At 47.9% G+C, this 17,142-nt stretch overlaps 1 protein-coding gene across 10 annotated transcripts in view; it reads left to right on the forward strand.

Annotated features, from left to right (window-relative positions):
• Nucleotides 1-16,647, forward strand: part of PKNOX1 (PBX/knotted 1 homeobox 1) — a 67,641-nt gene extending 50,994 nt beyond the window's left edge. For all 10 annotated transcript variants that reach the window (XM_036911974.2, XM_036911972.2, XM_036911973.2 and 7 more), the window contains 4 exons: nucleotides 4,558-4,686; nucleotides 7,887-7,963; nucleotides 10,841-11,013; nucleotides 13,381-16,647. In XM_036911974.2, coding sequence (XP_036767869.1) covers nucleotides 4,558-4,686; nucleotides 7,887-7,963; nucleotides 10,841-11,013; nucleotides 13,381-13,592 — 591 coding nt within the window. In that variant the 3' untranslated portion in view covers nucleotides 13,593-16,647. The remainder of the gene's footprint in view (nucleotides 1-4,557; nucleotides 4,687-7,886; nucleotides 7,964-10,840; nucleotides 11,014-13,380) is intronic.
• The last annotated feature ends 495 nt before the right edge of the window (nucleotides 16,648-17,142 follow it).

Consider the following 17,142-nt stretch of genomic DNA (forward strand, 5'->3'; position numbering starts at 1 on the left):
ATGGGCAGGGGAAGAGCTGGCCGCCACCAGCACTGTTCCTTCATCTCCCACCCAGCCCTCTCCTTGGAGTTTCCCTCTGTAGACGGCTGAAACACAGAGCAGCTTCTGGTTTGCAGAGTGTTTCCTAGTATCAAAGTGAACTGCTTTTAGAGGAAGACATTTTGAAGTCAAATGCCTTATAGTGGGAAGTTTTCTCCTGACCTGGATGTTCTTACAGACAAAGATGAATGATTGAAGTAGCAAACATGTGGAGTTTGGATTATTTCAGTAGAACCCTTTCTCACATGGACATGCATGTGACTCTCCCCACTCCCTGTGGCAGACAGGTGAACACACTCCCTTGCTTGCTGCCTGTGGGCACCTCTGCTCCGGTGCTCAGTGGCCTGCAGCCTGCCTCGAGCTGGTCGTGGCCCCTGTTGTTTATGGCTCCAGTGTAGCAGGGCTTGGAGCCAGAGAGATAAGCTGCTCAGGGTTTCTAGCAGGAGAGTGAAGAGATCTGATTACAGGTGGGGAGTGTTCTTTGAATAAAATATTTACATTATAGCTGAGCTTTGAACAACATGGATTTGAACTTCATGGGCCCACTTACATGCAGATTTTTTCCAATAAATACAGTAGAGTAAATGTATTTTCCTTAGGACTTTCTTAATATCTTTTTTCTATAGTTTATTTTATTGTGAGAGTACAGTATATGACCCATACAACATATAAAACGTGTTAATTGACTGTTTATGTCATCAGTAAGGTTATAGTTGGTCATTTAGTAGTTAAATTTTGGGGGAGTCAAAAGTTATATGTGGATTTTCAACTGCAAGGTGGGGGCCAGCACACTCCTGCATTGTTTGAGGGTTGACTGTATATATGATTCTGTCATAGATATTTGGGTTGCTTTGGGCTCTTTTTTTCTTATTTTTTGGCCAAGGTTTGGGTCTTGCTATGCTTCAGATCTTGGAGGAACTCAGCAGTGACTGTCTGTCTGTTTTTGTGTCGGAACCTATCAGGGTTGGTTTTGTCAGGGAGGTTGATGGTCTGTCATGGTTCGTGTTGTCAGCACTGGTGGTCGGCGTCATTCACATGAGGGGGCACGCGTGGGCGAGTCCCGGCTGCAGCAGCAGTGTGGTGGTAGTGATGGCTGAGCCCTCGGACGCTTGCGCCTGCCCCATGGGGCAGATCCCCGCCTGGTGTCTGGCTGGGCCATGAGCAGCCACGGTGGCTCTGCATGGCGTCGCCGTGCTCCCCAGGGCAGAGTCCCCACCATGGTGCGCACTGTGACCTAGTGCCAGTTGGGCGTGGGCAGGATTTGGGTGCTCTTCCTAGGACATCTCTGCCGGAAAGCCATAAATTGTACTTCAAGTGCAAACTGCCCTAAAGATTTTTGAGAAAATGAGGATTCAGCAGGGTGGGAGATTTCACTGGTCTCTTCTCCCACTGCGTCCTTCCCTTTCCCGTGGAGTTGTCTTTGTACAACTGTTATTTGTATATCATAGGGTTTTACTGTTGTCTGGCCTGTAACAAAGTTTTTTGCCTCTGTTTTACTCCTCAGTCTTGCCTTTTTATCAAGTTGCTTGTGTCACCGCATGGGGTGCCCAACATGCAAACGGCTTGTCACAAGTACAGCAGTTGCCACCCCGGTCCCCACACGCAGCTGCTCTCAGATGTCTTAGCTGTTGCTTCTGCTGTTCCATGTCTCTGAACAACAGCCCTCTCTCTCAGCTCACCCTCCAAACATGCAGGCCTGGCCTTTTGCCAGGTGAGGGCCTCCTCACCTGCTCACTGTGTCTGTCCCGTCTCCGCACATTTCATCGCAGCGAGGTCGTGTCGTTCTCCGTGCTGCTGTCGTCATGACCATGTGATCCTGGCTTCTGCTGAGCTGTGTGTACTACCATCTGGTTCAAATGGTTCTTTCCACCCAAGTTAATATCTTCTATTTTCCCTCCTTGGCAATGTTTTCATGGCATTGATGGCTGAGTCCTCACATCCTCTTAGATAACAAGCATGCCATGTGGCCTCCAGGGCTGTCCTCTATCTAGGCTGGGCATAGGGCATGGGGTGTGTTATGGAACTTCCCTTTGATACCACCTTGAGGATTCCCTTCTCTTGGATCCCACTCTTCCACTTGCATGGCTGTACTCTCCCTTGGAAAGCTTCTGGAATTCTGCATGGGAAGAACGTTTTGTTGAGACTCTGCAAACCTAAAAATGACTTTAATTTGGCTTCCTACTTGCTGGCATGTGCCACCCGGACAGTCCTGGGTGGGGATGCGCCCTCGGGGAGGCACCAGGGCGCTGTGGGAGCAGTGCTGCCACTGGGAGGTGACCCTGGCTCCGAAGGGCTTATCCTTGAGTCAGGACATTTCCCTGAACGCTCTCCGTGACAGACAACCCCACCCACCCCCGCCCTGCCCACGTGCCTCTCTAGAAGTCTTACTGACTGAACAGTAGACCTCCTGAGTGGAGTCTCGGTTTCTGTTACTTTTGTAGTTGTGTTCCCATTGTCTTCTCTCTGACAGATTGCCTTTTATCTTCCAACACATCGAACAAGTTTTAAATTTTCAGCATAGTTTTTATTTCTCAGACTCTTCTTTGCTCTCGTCTGTGCCCTTTTTTCTTAAAGTAGCATCCTGGTTTTGGTTCATGGCTGGCCGAAGTCTTCTTTAGCTTCTGCACTCTCGCTGTTCCCTCTGCATTGAAAAGTTTATTCACTTTAGAGTCTGCTTTCTGTGATGCAGGGTGTCAGGTGTTTGGGGACACTAGGTCCTTTTATTGAAAACATGAGTCACTAGAAAACTGGTGCTCGTCAAGCGCTGGGCAGGAGCAAGCTGGCTCTTCTGTGGGTGGGCCTCCAGATTCTCCATTAGTGCTTCTTCCTTCAATTTCTTCAGAAAAGGACGCTGGCGCCTGGGGCACGTGGGGCTGCGGGGCCGAGTGGGCGGAGCACCCTCTGTGGCTGACTTCCTGACCCCTCCCTCCGCCACTGTCCCCCCCCCTCTGCACCCCACTTCTGGCAGGGCAGGCCGGGGGCAGGGGGCATCTGCAGAGAATGACGGCAGGGGCCGTGGGTCTCGCTGCTTCTCAAGTGGACTTTCAGCTGGTTTCCTGGGCTTCATGTGCCCTGCCTGTCCAGTGCCAGGCTCTCCTGGAGCTCCTGAGGGCAACTGGGTTAGCTGGCCCTCACTTGGCTCAGCTGGCCCTCGTTAGGTCCCTCGGCACATGCGTGAATTCAAGTTGTGCAGCCACTTTATGTCACTTCGCCTCTTTATGAGCCCACATTTGCTTTAAACCTTCACAAAAGAGCAATGCTGAAACACATGTCCAATTTTATGAATAATGTCATGTATTAAATTGAGACAAATAAGACAAACTAAGTTTTGGCCCTGGTGCTTTGGGACTAGTTTTAAAAGTTCATTTTTTACTCATTTTCCTGTATACACAAGGGTGAGCACACAGGTGGTACTTCACACCATTTGTTTTCAGTCCTTTAGCAAACAAACACATTCCAAAAACAACTATGCCTTTAGTGGTAATCCTGAGTTTTAAGAAATTCTAGATACAGATAGTGCTCTTCATGGCCACTAAGTCATAAATTCTGTTTTTAAAAATATATCCAAAATGATGTCAATCCTGAGAGGGTACAAATAAAATAGTAAAAACCTCTTCAAAATAAACTTCCAAATCCTTTAAATGATGTTTATAAGCATTCACCTGAAATTGACCATAGAGGCGGACATTCTACTACCTGTGAAGTCAGAGCCATATGTACGCTCTGAATTAGAGCATTAATCACAGAGCATCGTCTAGGCTGAGGCCCTGGCCGACAGTACTTGTCACCTTCCCAGTCGGGGCGGTGGGTCCAGATGACACTGTCTCTGCAGGCAGTGGGGAGCCAGACGCTGTGCCCAGGCATGGTGCCGGGGCCTGATGCACAGCCCCTTAAATAGCAATCTTTTCTCACGTTTGTGTGAGGAAGTGTTTTGATGTGTGTCCTTTCCTTTTGAAATGGAGTGGGCAGAATGTGTCAGTGCTTTTCTCAGGATGAGGGAGGCAGTGTCTTTAGTGGCATCTGGGCCAGAGGTGGTCCCCTTACCCCTTGCTTTGTGATTCCTCATCTACACTTTGTTTCCATTTCTCGCCCCTCTGTTAAGCTGACATGGCCTCCTCTGGCTGGTGTAAGCAGCTTCCATGTCTCATTGGTTTCCTGAAGTCCCTTTCAGGCTAGGAAACGGGATGCTACTGCGTCCATTTCTAGAGGAAGCAAGGTGAGAGCAGGTGGTGATTGAGAGGACTGTGGGACTCTGCTGAGTGGAGGGCTCAGAGGCCCTCTCAGCGTCCATCCCACGGTCAAGGAGTCCCTGCATAGCTGAGGCTGTGTAAGCGATTACAATGCAGAGGAAGCTGTATCCTCAGACAGCCCCATTCAGGGTCCAGGGTGCATGTCCTTACTGCAGATAAGTCATTTATCCATAAGGTCCATGGTCATTTCTCCATCTGAAGTTGTAAGTTACTTGGATATGTTGTAATTTTCTATGTTTTCTAACATTATTTTTCAATTGTTTAAAAGCTTCAGTTACAGTTAAACCAAGATCTAAGCATCTTGCATCAAGATGATGGCTCATCTAAGAATAAAAGGGGTGTTCTGCCGAAGCACGCTACCAATGTGATGAGATCTTGGCTCTTTCAGCACATAGGGGTAAGAACGAAAGCGATTTCACAGTTAGCAAGACTCTTCTTTCTGGCTTATTTTCTAGAAAAAATTTACTATGTGAGCTAGTAGGCCTGGTGTTAAGGATCAGCATTTCGTTGACTGTCCTACAGTGGGTGGAGCATGGAACAGAAGGAGGTCACCAGCAAGTGGAGGACTTGCTTCAAGAAACTTAGCATAGAATGAGGGTTGCCACAGGTGGAAGGGAATAAATTCAGCTCCTGTTCTTCGCACACAGGCATGTGAGAAACTGCCCGAGAAGGGTGGTAAATTAGAGAAGAGGGAGGAGAAAGGATGCATTTGGGCAAAACATCAGCAAACAGCAATGTTTTTTATATATTGGAGCATAAGGAAGACATGACAAGGTCAAAGATGGAGATGTAGAATCACCCAGATGGGCAGAGGGGTCCACAGATGGACTCGCTGAACTTGATCTAGAGCGTGGCTGGTAGGCAGCGCTGACTCGGCCTGTGTCTGGGCACCTGTTTCCTCTCCATGAGTACGTCCTGTCTTAGGAAGCACAGACTTCCTGATACACTCAGTGGTAAAGATTTGCTTTCCACCATGCTCGGCCACTGAGTCTTCCCACCTGGGACTCGGGGAAGGGCATGACAACCTGGTCTGGAAGTCTGGGTCAGGAATGAGTGGGACGCCTCAGAGGAGTGCATGGTGGGACACGGCAGGGAATGGACCCCTCAGGGGTGTTTGGGTGCAGATGCCATGGCTGCCTCTGTAGTCAGGAGGTCCTGCAGGAAGCTGCCTGGTGGCCCCGTGAACCAGTGTTTTGGCTAGGTGCTTCTACCCCAAGTTGTTTGTCCCCAGGCTACACGTGGCCATCTGCTCCTTCCTGAGAGCCCAGCTGAGCTGGGCTGGCCTGGTTACATCCCTCCACTTCTCTCGCTTCTCACCAGCCTGTCCTCATCCCCGTCCTGGTGTGCCAAGGCTGTCAGCAGGGTGTCGGCCAGGTCCTGGGCTCCTCGTGTCCTTCCTCTGAGTCCACCTTTCCTAGGCACCGCTGCTGGGGCCTGAGGCCTGTACTTGTTCCGTGGCACCTGTCTCCATCCTCCCCCCGATGGTCCCTCTGGGCTTTAGCCCTTGTCTCTGTAAGCAGCCACCCTTTTCACTAACTGGTGTCAGGCCCCTTACCTGAGGGGCAGGGGTCCCAGGCAGTGACCAGCTCTGGATTTGAACCAGCACAAGATGTCATGGAGCGGTCAGGGAGGGGTTGGGACCCCCCCTCTCCTCGGGGGAGGCCCTGAGGGAGCCCAGGCTGCCTCTCCTTGAGTGCTGGGGCCCTGTGCCTCTCCTCTCTGCTCAAATGCTCTGGCCACCACCAAGCCATTCCCACCAGCAGTGCACACGGTCCCCATGGAGAGCAGGTTACCTTTGGGTAGTGCCACCATGTCTACAGGTTTGTCTGAAGAAGAGTCACAAGAAGATGGAAGATTTTGGTGGACAAAATGGTAGTGGTGTTCGCTGCGCTAATAGGAATGGGTTGGAGCGTGGGGGTCCCTGTCGGTTTGCTGGAGTGGTGGTGGGGCTGGGCAGCATGGTGGGGGAGGGCCAGACGCACCAGGGGCTCTGGGGAAGTGGTAGTGGTGAAGGGGGCACACTTCTCTCTGAACACCTCGTGATGTCACAGCCCATAAATGCGTCTGTAATGCCATTACTGGAATACAAGCAGGCAAGTGGTAGACTTGGACAGTTTTCCTTGTAAGTTCCTTTAGTGTTCAAATTATTGCTAAAACAATAAACCCTCATAGATGCAGTTAAAACGCCACTGTTTTTCCTAGAAAGCAGTTTCTCCCTCTTCTTGCCTTCATCTCTTTAGAATACTTCCCTTTCCCTGTCCTTCTCACACTCCAGGGCAGCATTTACTACTGTCTGTTTCTGATCTGTGCCCTGACGTTTCTGCCCCCTTTCATTTTACAAGCCCTTCAAAGGGCAAGCACAGTGTTGCATGACCTCTAACTCGGGGCCACACGCTCATATACAGAAACAGATCGAGCCACTGTTGCAGTCTTTGGGGACACGTAGAGCCCCAAGAGGACTGTGGTCTGCGTCTGCACCATGAGGCACAGTGGCCTTCCCACGGTGGGGTGCTCACCTGGAGGCCCTCCTCCTGCCTTACTGGCTGTCCATTGGCTCTCGGGGTCCCTGTCAGTCCAAATAAGGGACCTTGGTGCATGTAGGTCATAGAGTAAATGTCTTAATAGGGTTTCTGCATGTGGACAGTAGTCAGTCTTAGAAAAATGATTTACTGTACACAGCAAGTATTTTCCTTTGGTGTCTCTCTGAATTTTGATACTTTGGGGTTCATTCTGCTTTCTAAAGTGAAATGTTTTGTTCCTACATTAAAAAAAAAGAGTAGTATGACTGACACTCCTTTCCCCAGCCCCGGATTTGGTTCTTTACTGGCAACCCACGTTAGCCCAGCAGGGGTCTGCTCCTAAAAAACCTTGCTGACATCAGGGCCTCCTACGGTGGAGTGTTCCTGGGGTACCTGGGGGAAAATGCATCCTCACCTGAGACATGCCTGGGGCAGCTGGCCTGACCTAGCCCTTTTTCCTGCTTCCTCTTTGGCCAGCTGCAGGGTGGGGAAGTGTGCAGACTGTCCTGTCAGGTGTTTCATCTGTAGAATGAAGGGGAAGCTATGTCAGGAGGTGATGGTGGGGGTCAGTGAATCACCGTAGGATGTGCGGTGATGGCATTGCTGTCTGGTGGAGGCAGAGATTTCATGGGTCAGAGCGTAACATTTGTCCACTTTAAGTGGGTGTAGGTTCTGGTTCATAAGTTGTGCCACAGTAAAGTTGATACAAAGGCTATAGGTTGTATCAGGTGCTTAGCGCAGCACCTGGCAAGGAGTGGGCCCCTCGATGGGCAGCTGCTCCTGGCGACTGGGTCACCGTTTCACCTTTGAACCTTCAGACTGTGTCTAACCACACCTGAGCTTGTGCTTTACCCAGCTGCTGCAGTACCAGTGTGTTCTTGTGTGGCTAGGAATAAACTTCATTCTGTTTTGGGAATTTCTACAAAAAGTTGTAAGACTGTAGTTAGGTTTTAAATAAAAGCACTATTGACACCAGCTTTTACTGATGATTATTTGTATGCTTCTATTTTACCTAGATAATTAATTGAGTTCCTTTTTAAAAACTGTGGTTCATGGTAACCCTTCATTTTATTTTTAGCATCCCTACCCCACAGAAGATGAGAAAAAACAGATTGCTGCCCAGACAAACCTGACACTACTCCAGGTCAACAACTGGTAAGGGCATCTGCCTGTCAGCATGACGGAGGCTTGGGAGGTGCCGGCACTAGGAAGTAGTAAATTCGGCTGAGAACGCAGGGGCCTTTGAACTAGCGGTCCTGCTCTGAGAGCTCTGGGACTGGTGGCAGATTTCAGGATAAATCGGCACCCACTTTGCACCTGAAGCTTCAGGGGCCTCACTGTGGACGCTTTGCCTCATCCTGTCTGCCCGCTCAGAAGCGTGTTTCTCTTTGTGTCGCTATTCCCAAGCCCCACATTCATTCAGAAATGTGATGTTTTTGTGGATGGGCCTCTCTGGGCAGTCAGTGGCCCAGATGAGGTACCCCAACTCTGTGGCCTCCACTCGGTGGCCCCCCCGCAGCTTCCCCTCCTTTTGAAACCTTGCGTCACTTTGTCCAGCTGTAACTGGGGGAAGCAGTCCTCAGTCTTCCCTTTGGGGAGGCAGCAAGGTTTGGGGAGACTGAGAGGGGAGCACCCAGGACGCTTGCTTTATCAGTGAGCACCCTGTTCTGGTGACCGTGTCACATGTAGCTGTGGGCACTTGGGCCCTGACCACCCAAGCTACACTTAGACTTTATTAGTCATTTATCTCATATTTATTTATTAGAGGTAGGAAATGATTTCAGCTTAATTTGGTATGCGCGAAAGACAATAAAACACATATCCCACCACTTCTAAACATTGTATCATTTTATTTTAATTGTTAAAATATAAACCTGAAGGTCAGGTAAGTTCCAATAATGACAAAATCTTGCAGTTCATGCCGTGCATATGCAGGAGCTGTACCTTGGCATCATGTCAAATATTCCTGTCATCTTGCATGTGGGGTTTCATTTTTTATTTGGGTAGCAATGATAGACCATAGTATTTGAATTATTTCCTGTTAAATCTTTAAAGGAAAGTGTTAACAAGAATTTAAGCTTCAAGTATATGTCACTATGAGGTTTGTAATGTCTTAACCTGTCCTCAGTTACTGTCCCGTTTTGGTGTAGTCACGACAGCGACTTGCTGGCTGGCTGACTGGGGGATGCGTGTTAGGGTCGACTCCTGGACGTTCTGAGTCTTCTGCTGCCCTTCAGGCACCACCTCACTCTCCTCTTTCATTGATTTCCTTGCCTTCCCTAACCTGGTACTTACTGTTGACTTAACAGAATTGTCTTACGTAGAAGGTTTGACATCAACTATTAATTTTTAAAATTAGTAACAGTTTAATAACCTGACTTTTCTGAATTCTAAAATTCTAAAATTTTAACTAATATTTGTAGCTACTTCTACTTTTTGTGACTTTCTTTCCTTTTAGAATTATGGAAATTATACCTTGGAGTGTGACTGAGTACATCTGTTGCTAACCTGCATCCCTGCCTCATGGCAGCTTTGAGGAAGCAGGAGCAAGGGTCAGATGTTGAAAAGTAGCAGTGGGCCTCCGTTCCAGCTGGGGTGTGTTGTAGCTACTCTGATTTCTTCCAGTGTAGGGCACGCTTACACTGCAGGGACCGAGGATTTACTCTGAGGGAAGCTCTGTGGCACTGATCTACTCATTTACGTTATTAAAGTGTGTCCTAATGCAATTTTAGGTGTTTTTGAATCTTAGGATTTTAAAGCCGAGCAACCTTAAGGCTGGTCCTTCTCTGATTCTGTCTTTTTGCATATTTGGGCATTAAGAGAAAGAAGGTGTCACATACTGCAGAACCAGAGAGAATCTGAGTAATGCAGTGCTTTTATTTCTGCTGCCCCCGTAGGCAGCTACTTAGCTGTCCACTAAGGTCCACTCTTTAATAGATCAGCACGTGTGACTCTAGCAGATGGTTAACCGCCTTGTCACTCATACTACTGAGGAAGGAGACAGAAGTAGTTGCGTAGGCTGGTGGAAAGCCGTCTGTGTATGGGTCAGGGGTAACGTGTGAGTCTGAACAGCTCATGGTGTGGTTGATGTTGTGTGCGGGGTCTTTTGTTTTTCTCCCATTGCAGGTCACGTGGTAGGCACGTGGCTTGGTGTAGACTGACAGGCCCTGGGGGCGTGTACATCAGGGCATTCTCTGAGTACTCCGAGACTGCAGGAGGAGTGGACCTGGGCTCCCCTGCTCTTCCTCAGTTGAAGGCAACCACTTGGGTTCTGGGAGGCGTGGAGACTAAAGACAGCAGTCCTTTCTCTCACATGTTTCAAAATCACTACTGGTTTATTTATGTGAAACTGTGTCCTGCCTCACTTGCCAGCTGGTACGATTTTGCTGCTCTCTTTGGAAGTGGGCTCCAGTCACCAAAGTGAGTACTTCGTCTCCAGGCAGCAGAAGTTGTGTGGGGTTTTGTCACTGAGCCATTTGAGGACTTTATCATTGTGCTGGCTGTTTGGCTAGGCTATTGGTGACTTAGGACTTGGTCCATCTAAGAAATAGCTCATCACTGGTAATAATAGTCTTCTGAAAGATGAAACTTGTCCCTCAGACCCGTGCTCTGATCGGCAGCTCGCACTGCAGTCCCACGGCGAGACTGTGGAGTGTGTGGGTCTGCTGCCCTGGCCTTTCTCTCCCTTAGAGGAAGGGATTTCAAATCGTGTCACTGATGGAATACTCAGGGTCATAGTGAACATCAGACTCAAAAATGTGGAAAAAATCAGGTACAGTGAGAAAAGGTGACATGAGATGGATGGTCTTTATTCAAAGGAACCATTTTAAAACCACATACGCCATTCTTCTGGACATTTGGATCACGTGCCGGTCATTACACTGGCGTTTTATACCAGAGCAGGAGTTACTGCTGGCTGCTGGCATTACTGGTCGGTAAAGCGGTCGGCTCAGAAGGTGCCCTTGTCGCACTTTGGGAGGTCTTTAAGGCCATTTTGATGAAATTTTTCCCTTTGTTGACATCAATGTTTAGGTTCATCAATGCCAGAAGACGGATTCTTCAACCAATGTTGGATTCTAGTTGTTCAGAAACTCCAAAAACAAAGAAAAAAACTGCCCAGAACAGGCCAGTTCAGAGGTTTTGGCCCGACTCCATTGCATCTGGAGCTGCCCCACCAGCACCAAGTGAGCTCACCATGTCGGAAGGTACGAGCGGCCATGGGTTTAGTGGCAGGATGGTGGGCGGGGTGGTGAGATGTGGGGTACAGTGACCCTTGTTCCCTGTGAATTTTAGGCCACAGGCAAGGTGTGCTCGGTTGTCTTTTGCACCTAAAATGTGCGGAAGGCATTACCCTGACCGCTTCCTGGGGCACACTTGTCAGGAGCTGCAGATGCGTGCTACGGAGCACCAGCTCTGGAGACATGGGAATCCACGTGCGCACCACACATGTGAACCATTGCCATGTCTCAGAGGCCCATGCTGACCATACGTTCCACCCTGGTTTTTCTGTTTTTGTTTTTCTTTCCTCTCAGTCTTGGGTGCCAAGGGTGGGACTGTGGTGTTCCCACCCCCTGGCATTTCCCTCCTCGGTCCCCGCGGCCACAGGCCACCAGGGTAATATGTTGAAGGGCATCCTTCTATTTCCATGGGTTTTCCGAGCTTCAGGTCACTCTGTGTGCACACACCTGGGAGGGTGTCACTGCTGCCTCCCTCCCTCGTTCTTCTACTCACCGTGTTCGCTCAGCAGGCTGTGGTCACGTGTGAGAACGTCTGGGGCCATCACTGCTTCAAATGTATTTTCTGATGGCTGCCTTTCCCTCCCTCCCACCGGCCCCTCCGGGACATGAGCTGCTCACACGTTAAGTAGTCCTGAAAAGCTGCAGTTACTTGTGCTCTTTTCAGCATGTTGGACTCTTCTTTTTCTGGGTTTCATTCCGGGTAGCTTCTATTTTTATCCTTCAGCTTCATGAGTTTTTTCTTCTGAAATGTTTAATCTGCCGCTAATCCCACCCAGTGTGTTTTTCATGTTAGACATTGTAGTTTTCATCTCTAGAAGTTATATGTGAACTTTTTATATCCTTTTTGGGTTTCCTTAAGTTTTGAACACACAGAATACAGTCACAGCAGATGTGCTGCTATCCTTCTCTGCCAATTCTAACGTCTCTCGCTTCCGGGTTGGTTGGTCCTCACTGTGGGCTGTTTTCCTGCCTGTTGGCCGGCCTGCTCAGCTTTGAGCAGGTGGACTCTGCCCGTCGGGGCTGCTGTTCCTGCAGTGCTGTGAGTCCTCTGTGCTCTGCCTGAGCAGCTAGGTTACCTGGGATGGCCCGATCCTCTCAGGCCTTTCTTCTGGGACTGGTTCTTGTTGGGGGGTTCCGCAGCACTCAGCCCTGGGCTGATCATCCCCCATCATTGAGGCAGGGCCTTGGGTGATCCCCAGAGCCTTTTGGGGGTCTCCAATCTGGCTGTGTGAGGTCTGGGCTCAGTGTTCTATAGTCTCCCCCACCGTGCCCATGTCCTGCTCTGTGTGCTGACCCTGGCTGAGTGCCGCTGCTATGCAGCCCTGCAGTTGGGACCGCCCTCACGGTGGGCTGCAAATCATGCCCATTTTGTTTCCACTTTAAACTCCCTTGAGTTGTGGTAGGTGCACTTAAAGCTTTGGCTTAATCATTTGAGTTTTGATATGATATGTGGTCTTATATTCATATTTAAATAATTTATATTTTTTAGTTTTTGTTTTCTCTTTTAATCCAAGAATTAGTTAGAAAGGTATTGCTTTCTCTCTCCCTCCTTGCCCTCCCCTCCAAAAAGCAATGCCTGTCTGCTGGGGAAGCAGTTCAAACAAGACCAGCAGTGGAAGTGGATTTTCCTCTGTCCTGGCCTCTGATCCCCTCCAGGCCATCCGTGTAACAGTCCCTGTGTGTGTTCCCAGGGCTCACATGCTGTGACACTTTGCAGATAGGAATGTGTGGATGAATCTCTTTAGTATTTTCCCCAAGTACTAATGTGTGGAATGCTGTCTCCTCTTGCTTTCCTCACTTGTTAATACACCTGGAGGTTTTCACAGATGAGCGGGGGCGAACCCCTGTGTGGTCTGTAAGAGAACCGGGGCACCGCACTGCTCACGGGGGCTCGCCGGGTCTCCCTTTCCATCCTTATGCTGCAAGACAGGGTGTAGCATGTCTCCAGACTTTTCTCCCTTTCGTTCTGGTCTTCCTTGCTCTGGCCTCCTTTTTTGTTTCCCCGTTTATCTTCATCTCCTAGTGTTTCTCCCCTGTTCTTTGGTCTGTTTTGCTGTCCTACTGCACTCACTTTCCACCCTGGGCATCTGTGTTCTCTGTAGTCCTGACCTTCTGTCAACTGAGAGCTTGTTAGCTACGCGAGGTCTGAGGCTGGCTCTGAACAGTTTCCTTCATCCCCACTGAGCATTGCAGAAACAGAAGCTTTATATGATCCTAATTAGGATGCCCAACGTTCAGCGGAGGTCAGAGAAGCAAACAGCGTCCAGCTGAGTGATAAAATGTTTTCCTCTGTGAACACTAATTTTAATTGTCACAACTCATGTTCTGTTGCAGGAGCTGTTGTGACCATCACCACACCTGTGAGCATGAATGTGGACAGCCTGCAGTCTCTGTCCTCGGACGGGGCCACCCTGGCAGTGCAGCAGGTCATGATGGCGGAGCAGAGCGAGGATGAGTCTGTGGACAGCACAGGGGATGGTGGGGCTGCGCTCGCCCCCACCCACATCAGTGGGCTGGTCCTGGAGAACAGTGATTCCCTGCAGTAGGGGCTCGAGCTCGCCAGGACCCAGGGGCCAGCTGGCCTGACTTTGTACAGTTTGCACAGCAAACGTTTTACACAGTTTTATTTCTGTCTGTTTTATATGTAGATATAGAGGAGTGCACTTTTGTATTTCACAGTAAGCTTCAAGGGCTCCTTTGCCTGCGCAGCAGCCTCTTCCAAGTGTGTGTGTGTGTGTGTGTGTGTGTGCGTGCGTGTGCGTGCGTGTATGTGCATGTGCGTGTGGTTTTTAAGGAAATTCTTTAAAGGTTTAACGCTAAAAATATGATGAATGATAAACACACCCATGAGCCCCTAATTTGATTAAGGAATAGTGCTGCCATTTCTAAAAAATTGTGCAGTTTTAATTTAGTTCTGTGGTTCAGGCAGGTCTCAGTGGGCTGACTTACTGTGCAGCCCATGGAGATTTGGAAGAAGCTTCTGCACCTTAACCCCACCGGTGTGAGGTGGACAATGGCACACGGTGTGCCAAGCGTGACGTGGTGGTGGGTGTATGGCAATTACAGTGTGCTTCTCTCTCTCACATTTAGTGAGCCTGTTTTATGTGCTATACAGAAAAGAAACTCCTATTTTTACCTTGCTGGAATTATTGGATAAAAAGCTATTTTTATAAATTCGTTATGAATTGGATTATGACTATATTGGGGATAAAATTTCTAGAGGAGAAACAATCATGCTTACTATTTCAATTTGGAATATTCCGAATTGACCAAATTTAATGAACCTACCCGAAGTTAGCTAGCATTCCATGGTTCTCTGCTATCCCAGGGTAATAATTTACATTTACTACTATAAAAGTCACAACTATTTAATGAAATTTTGATATCTTCAAATTTTAGAATATGTATAAATGCTCAGATTGCGATTTACACTTGATGTAAACATATACCTAAAGGTATTTGCTAACTAGGACTTAGATAAGTAAGTGAAATGGTTGCCAGTAGTCAGTTAAAAGCTCTAACCATACACATTTCAGTCTGACTTAAATTTGACTGCAGTTAAATGGTTACTATACCATGTTAGCTGTGTATTGTTTTAGAATATATCAGTCATATGTCATGCACAGAATTTTTATTATAAACTGATATAAAATGTCCTCTGTCCTCTGGCTCAGAGCTGCTGAGCGTGGTTATGTGATGAGCCGAGCCAGTGTTGAGTGACAAAGGGGGCCTGCCATGAGGCAGGAGGGCTGGCAGCTGCCTGCCGCTGGCTCGCGCACATCCGCCTGGCCCCGGCCTTGGGGTTGTTCCTTACACTTTGCTGCTTTGGAAATCCTGGAGCCCTCCCCTCTGACTTGATCTTATGAGATGATCATATGAGATCTGGGATAATTTTAGGACTTCTGTTTCCTGGTGATAAGACAAACCAAAAGAGCAGACTGGGCTTTACTTTGGTTTTGATTTGTTTTCTTGGCAGTGGAGCTCTTCTTCAGAGAGAAAACAGGCCACCTATTCCATAGAAGCTTTATATGATCCTAATTAGGATGCCCAATGTTCAGCATGTCTCTAAAGGATAATTGCATGGTCAGGAAGGCGATCCGTTCTTGAGATTCAGTGATAGTAGTTGGTTTTGGACGAAGGTTACATTGAGGGATATTTTGAGCTCATACAGATTTTTTTCTGGAACTGACTTTTCCCCCAAAAATGTAGTACTTAAAGTCAATCATAGGAAAGTACTTCCTAGATAAGTTACAATAGGCAAGAAATACAGAGAAATTCTTTCAAGTGTTTCAGGAGTTTTAAAAGTAAAACTTGACTATCAGTTCTTTTGGGGAGAGAGTAATATTTTTATGCAGCTACTGCGTTCCTTATTTATAAACAGTTTTTAATATTTTAAGTCAAGTCTACACAAGTCTAAAAGATTACTTTATTCAGTTCTGACTGTTGGACTTCTTAAACCCAGACCTATGGAAAGCAACCAGCCTCTTCCTTCTCTCCTGCCTGTGCCCCTGTCCCTTTCAGCCGTCTGCTCTTTAGGCCAGTGGAGACAGAGTGTGGACTTGCATCCGGGTCACCGTCTCCTCCCCCACGGGAAGTCATGTTCGCTAGCACAGGAGATTTGCAGTTGAGGGCAGCACAGGCCATGTCAGTGGGTGCCCCCATCCATGCCAGCCTGAGATTCAGCCTCCGTGCCTGTGTCAGGGGTGCACTCCCTCCAGCTGAAGACAGTTTTCTAAGCTCTAGATTCTTACTACCTTCAGAGGACTAGGATAAAATCCAGAGAGGGGCTCTTACGACATAACCTGAGGCTCTTTCAGCCTCTTCCCGTAAATAATGAAGGTGCTTTTAAACGCCCTGACAAGGCGAGCTGAGCTCGCTCATCTCACGCTGCCCAGCATGTTTGCTGTCGGATTGTGCCCTATAAACACCTGTTTCCCAGCCCTGGGACCCTCAAGAGAATCTGTGAACACATGGCCCATGGAGCTTTCCTTTTCAGTGAGCAGATTCAGTCCTGACTTTGCTCTTGTTAAACTCTTTCCTTATGAAGGATGCTTTGAATGTGCTCAGAGACCCAAATTAAGCATGTTGTTTTCCCTACCACTCAGCTGTTGATCAGATAGCTGGACTGGCTTTGCCCTGCCCCAGACAAGCTCCAGCTGATAGACTAGCTCCACTTTCAGTTTTTTGATCCCAGATAGTGAAATAGGTCTTCATCCAGTATGTAAAGTGGGTGGTGGCACCCCTTGTTCGCAGACCACAGGGCAATGCTGCCAACACCCACCTTATACCTAAGAGCTCCAGGAGTCGTTTCTGTGTGACCTCTCAGGAGGTCTGACTTTTACCTGTGTGAAAAGGCTTTGGAGCACTTTTTTCTGAAGATAAATTCAAACATACCTGAAAGGTGTGAAAGGCCCGCCTCTGGCAGGTAGTGACGGAAACCACTCAGCAATCTTCCTCTGTTTAGTTATGGTTTGCCTATGAACTGACAATCTTTAAAATGTGAATACTGTAACAATATGTTTTCTTGGATTGTTGTCTTTAAAAGGGATCTTTGTGAAGCAATTGATTTATCAAAGCAAGAACATTAAAAATAGAAACATACCTTATGGATCTTTTATTTTCTAGAGCTCATGTCACCACAGACTGCTTTTTAAGTAAAACATCCAAATTGTTGACAGGTTTGGCTGGTGACACTTGGGGTCATAGTGACCCCATGCATTTTAAAAACCAGCATTGCAGTGCATTGGGACACTCGGGTGTACTTCATTCTCAAGAACGTAAGTTAACTATGCCAGTTAGTTTTCCAGGAAAAAACTGGAAACTTTTTGTTTGTTTCTTATTTTCTAGTTTATCATAAATCTATTATTTTGATAGTAATGAGAAGAAAATGATTCATTAGTGAAGTATTGCCTTTCATAGTCTGTGCTGTAGAATTATATGCGAAGGCAGTGCCTGAACATACTGAAGAGGTGCATTAAACAGTTTCTCAGAGTTTTTTTCTTTGTGATCAAGTGTGTTTTAACTCCCCCAAACTACTTATGTTTTGAAGCTGAAGTTGGTCAGCAGACATCAGTATTTTTAAAGAGTGCATCTAAA

Source organism: Manis pentadactyla, chromosome 1 (assembly GCF_030020395.1).
Source record: "Manis pentadactyla isolate mManPen7 chromosome 1, mManPen7.hap1, whole genome shotgun sequence".
In the NCBI taxonomy this organism is placed as follows: Eukaryota; Metazoa; Chordata; class Mammalia; order Pholidota; family Manidae; genus Manis; species Manis pentadactyla.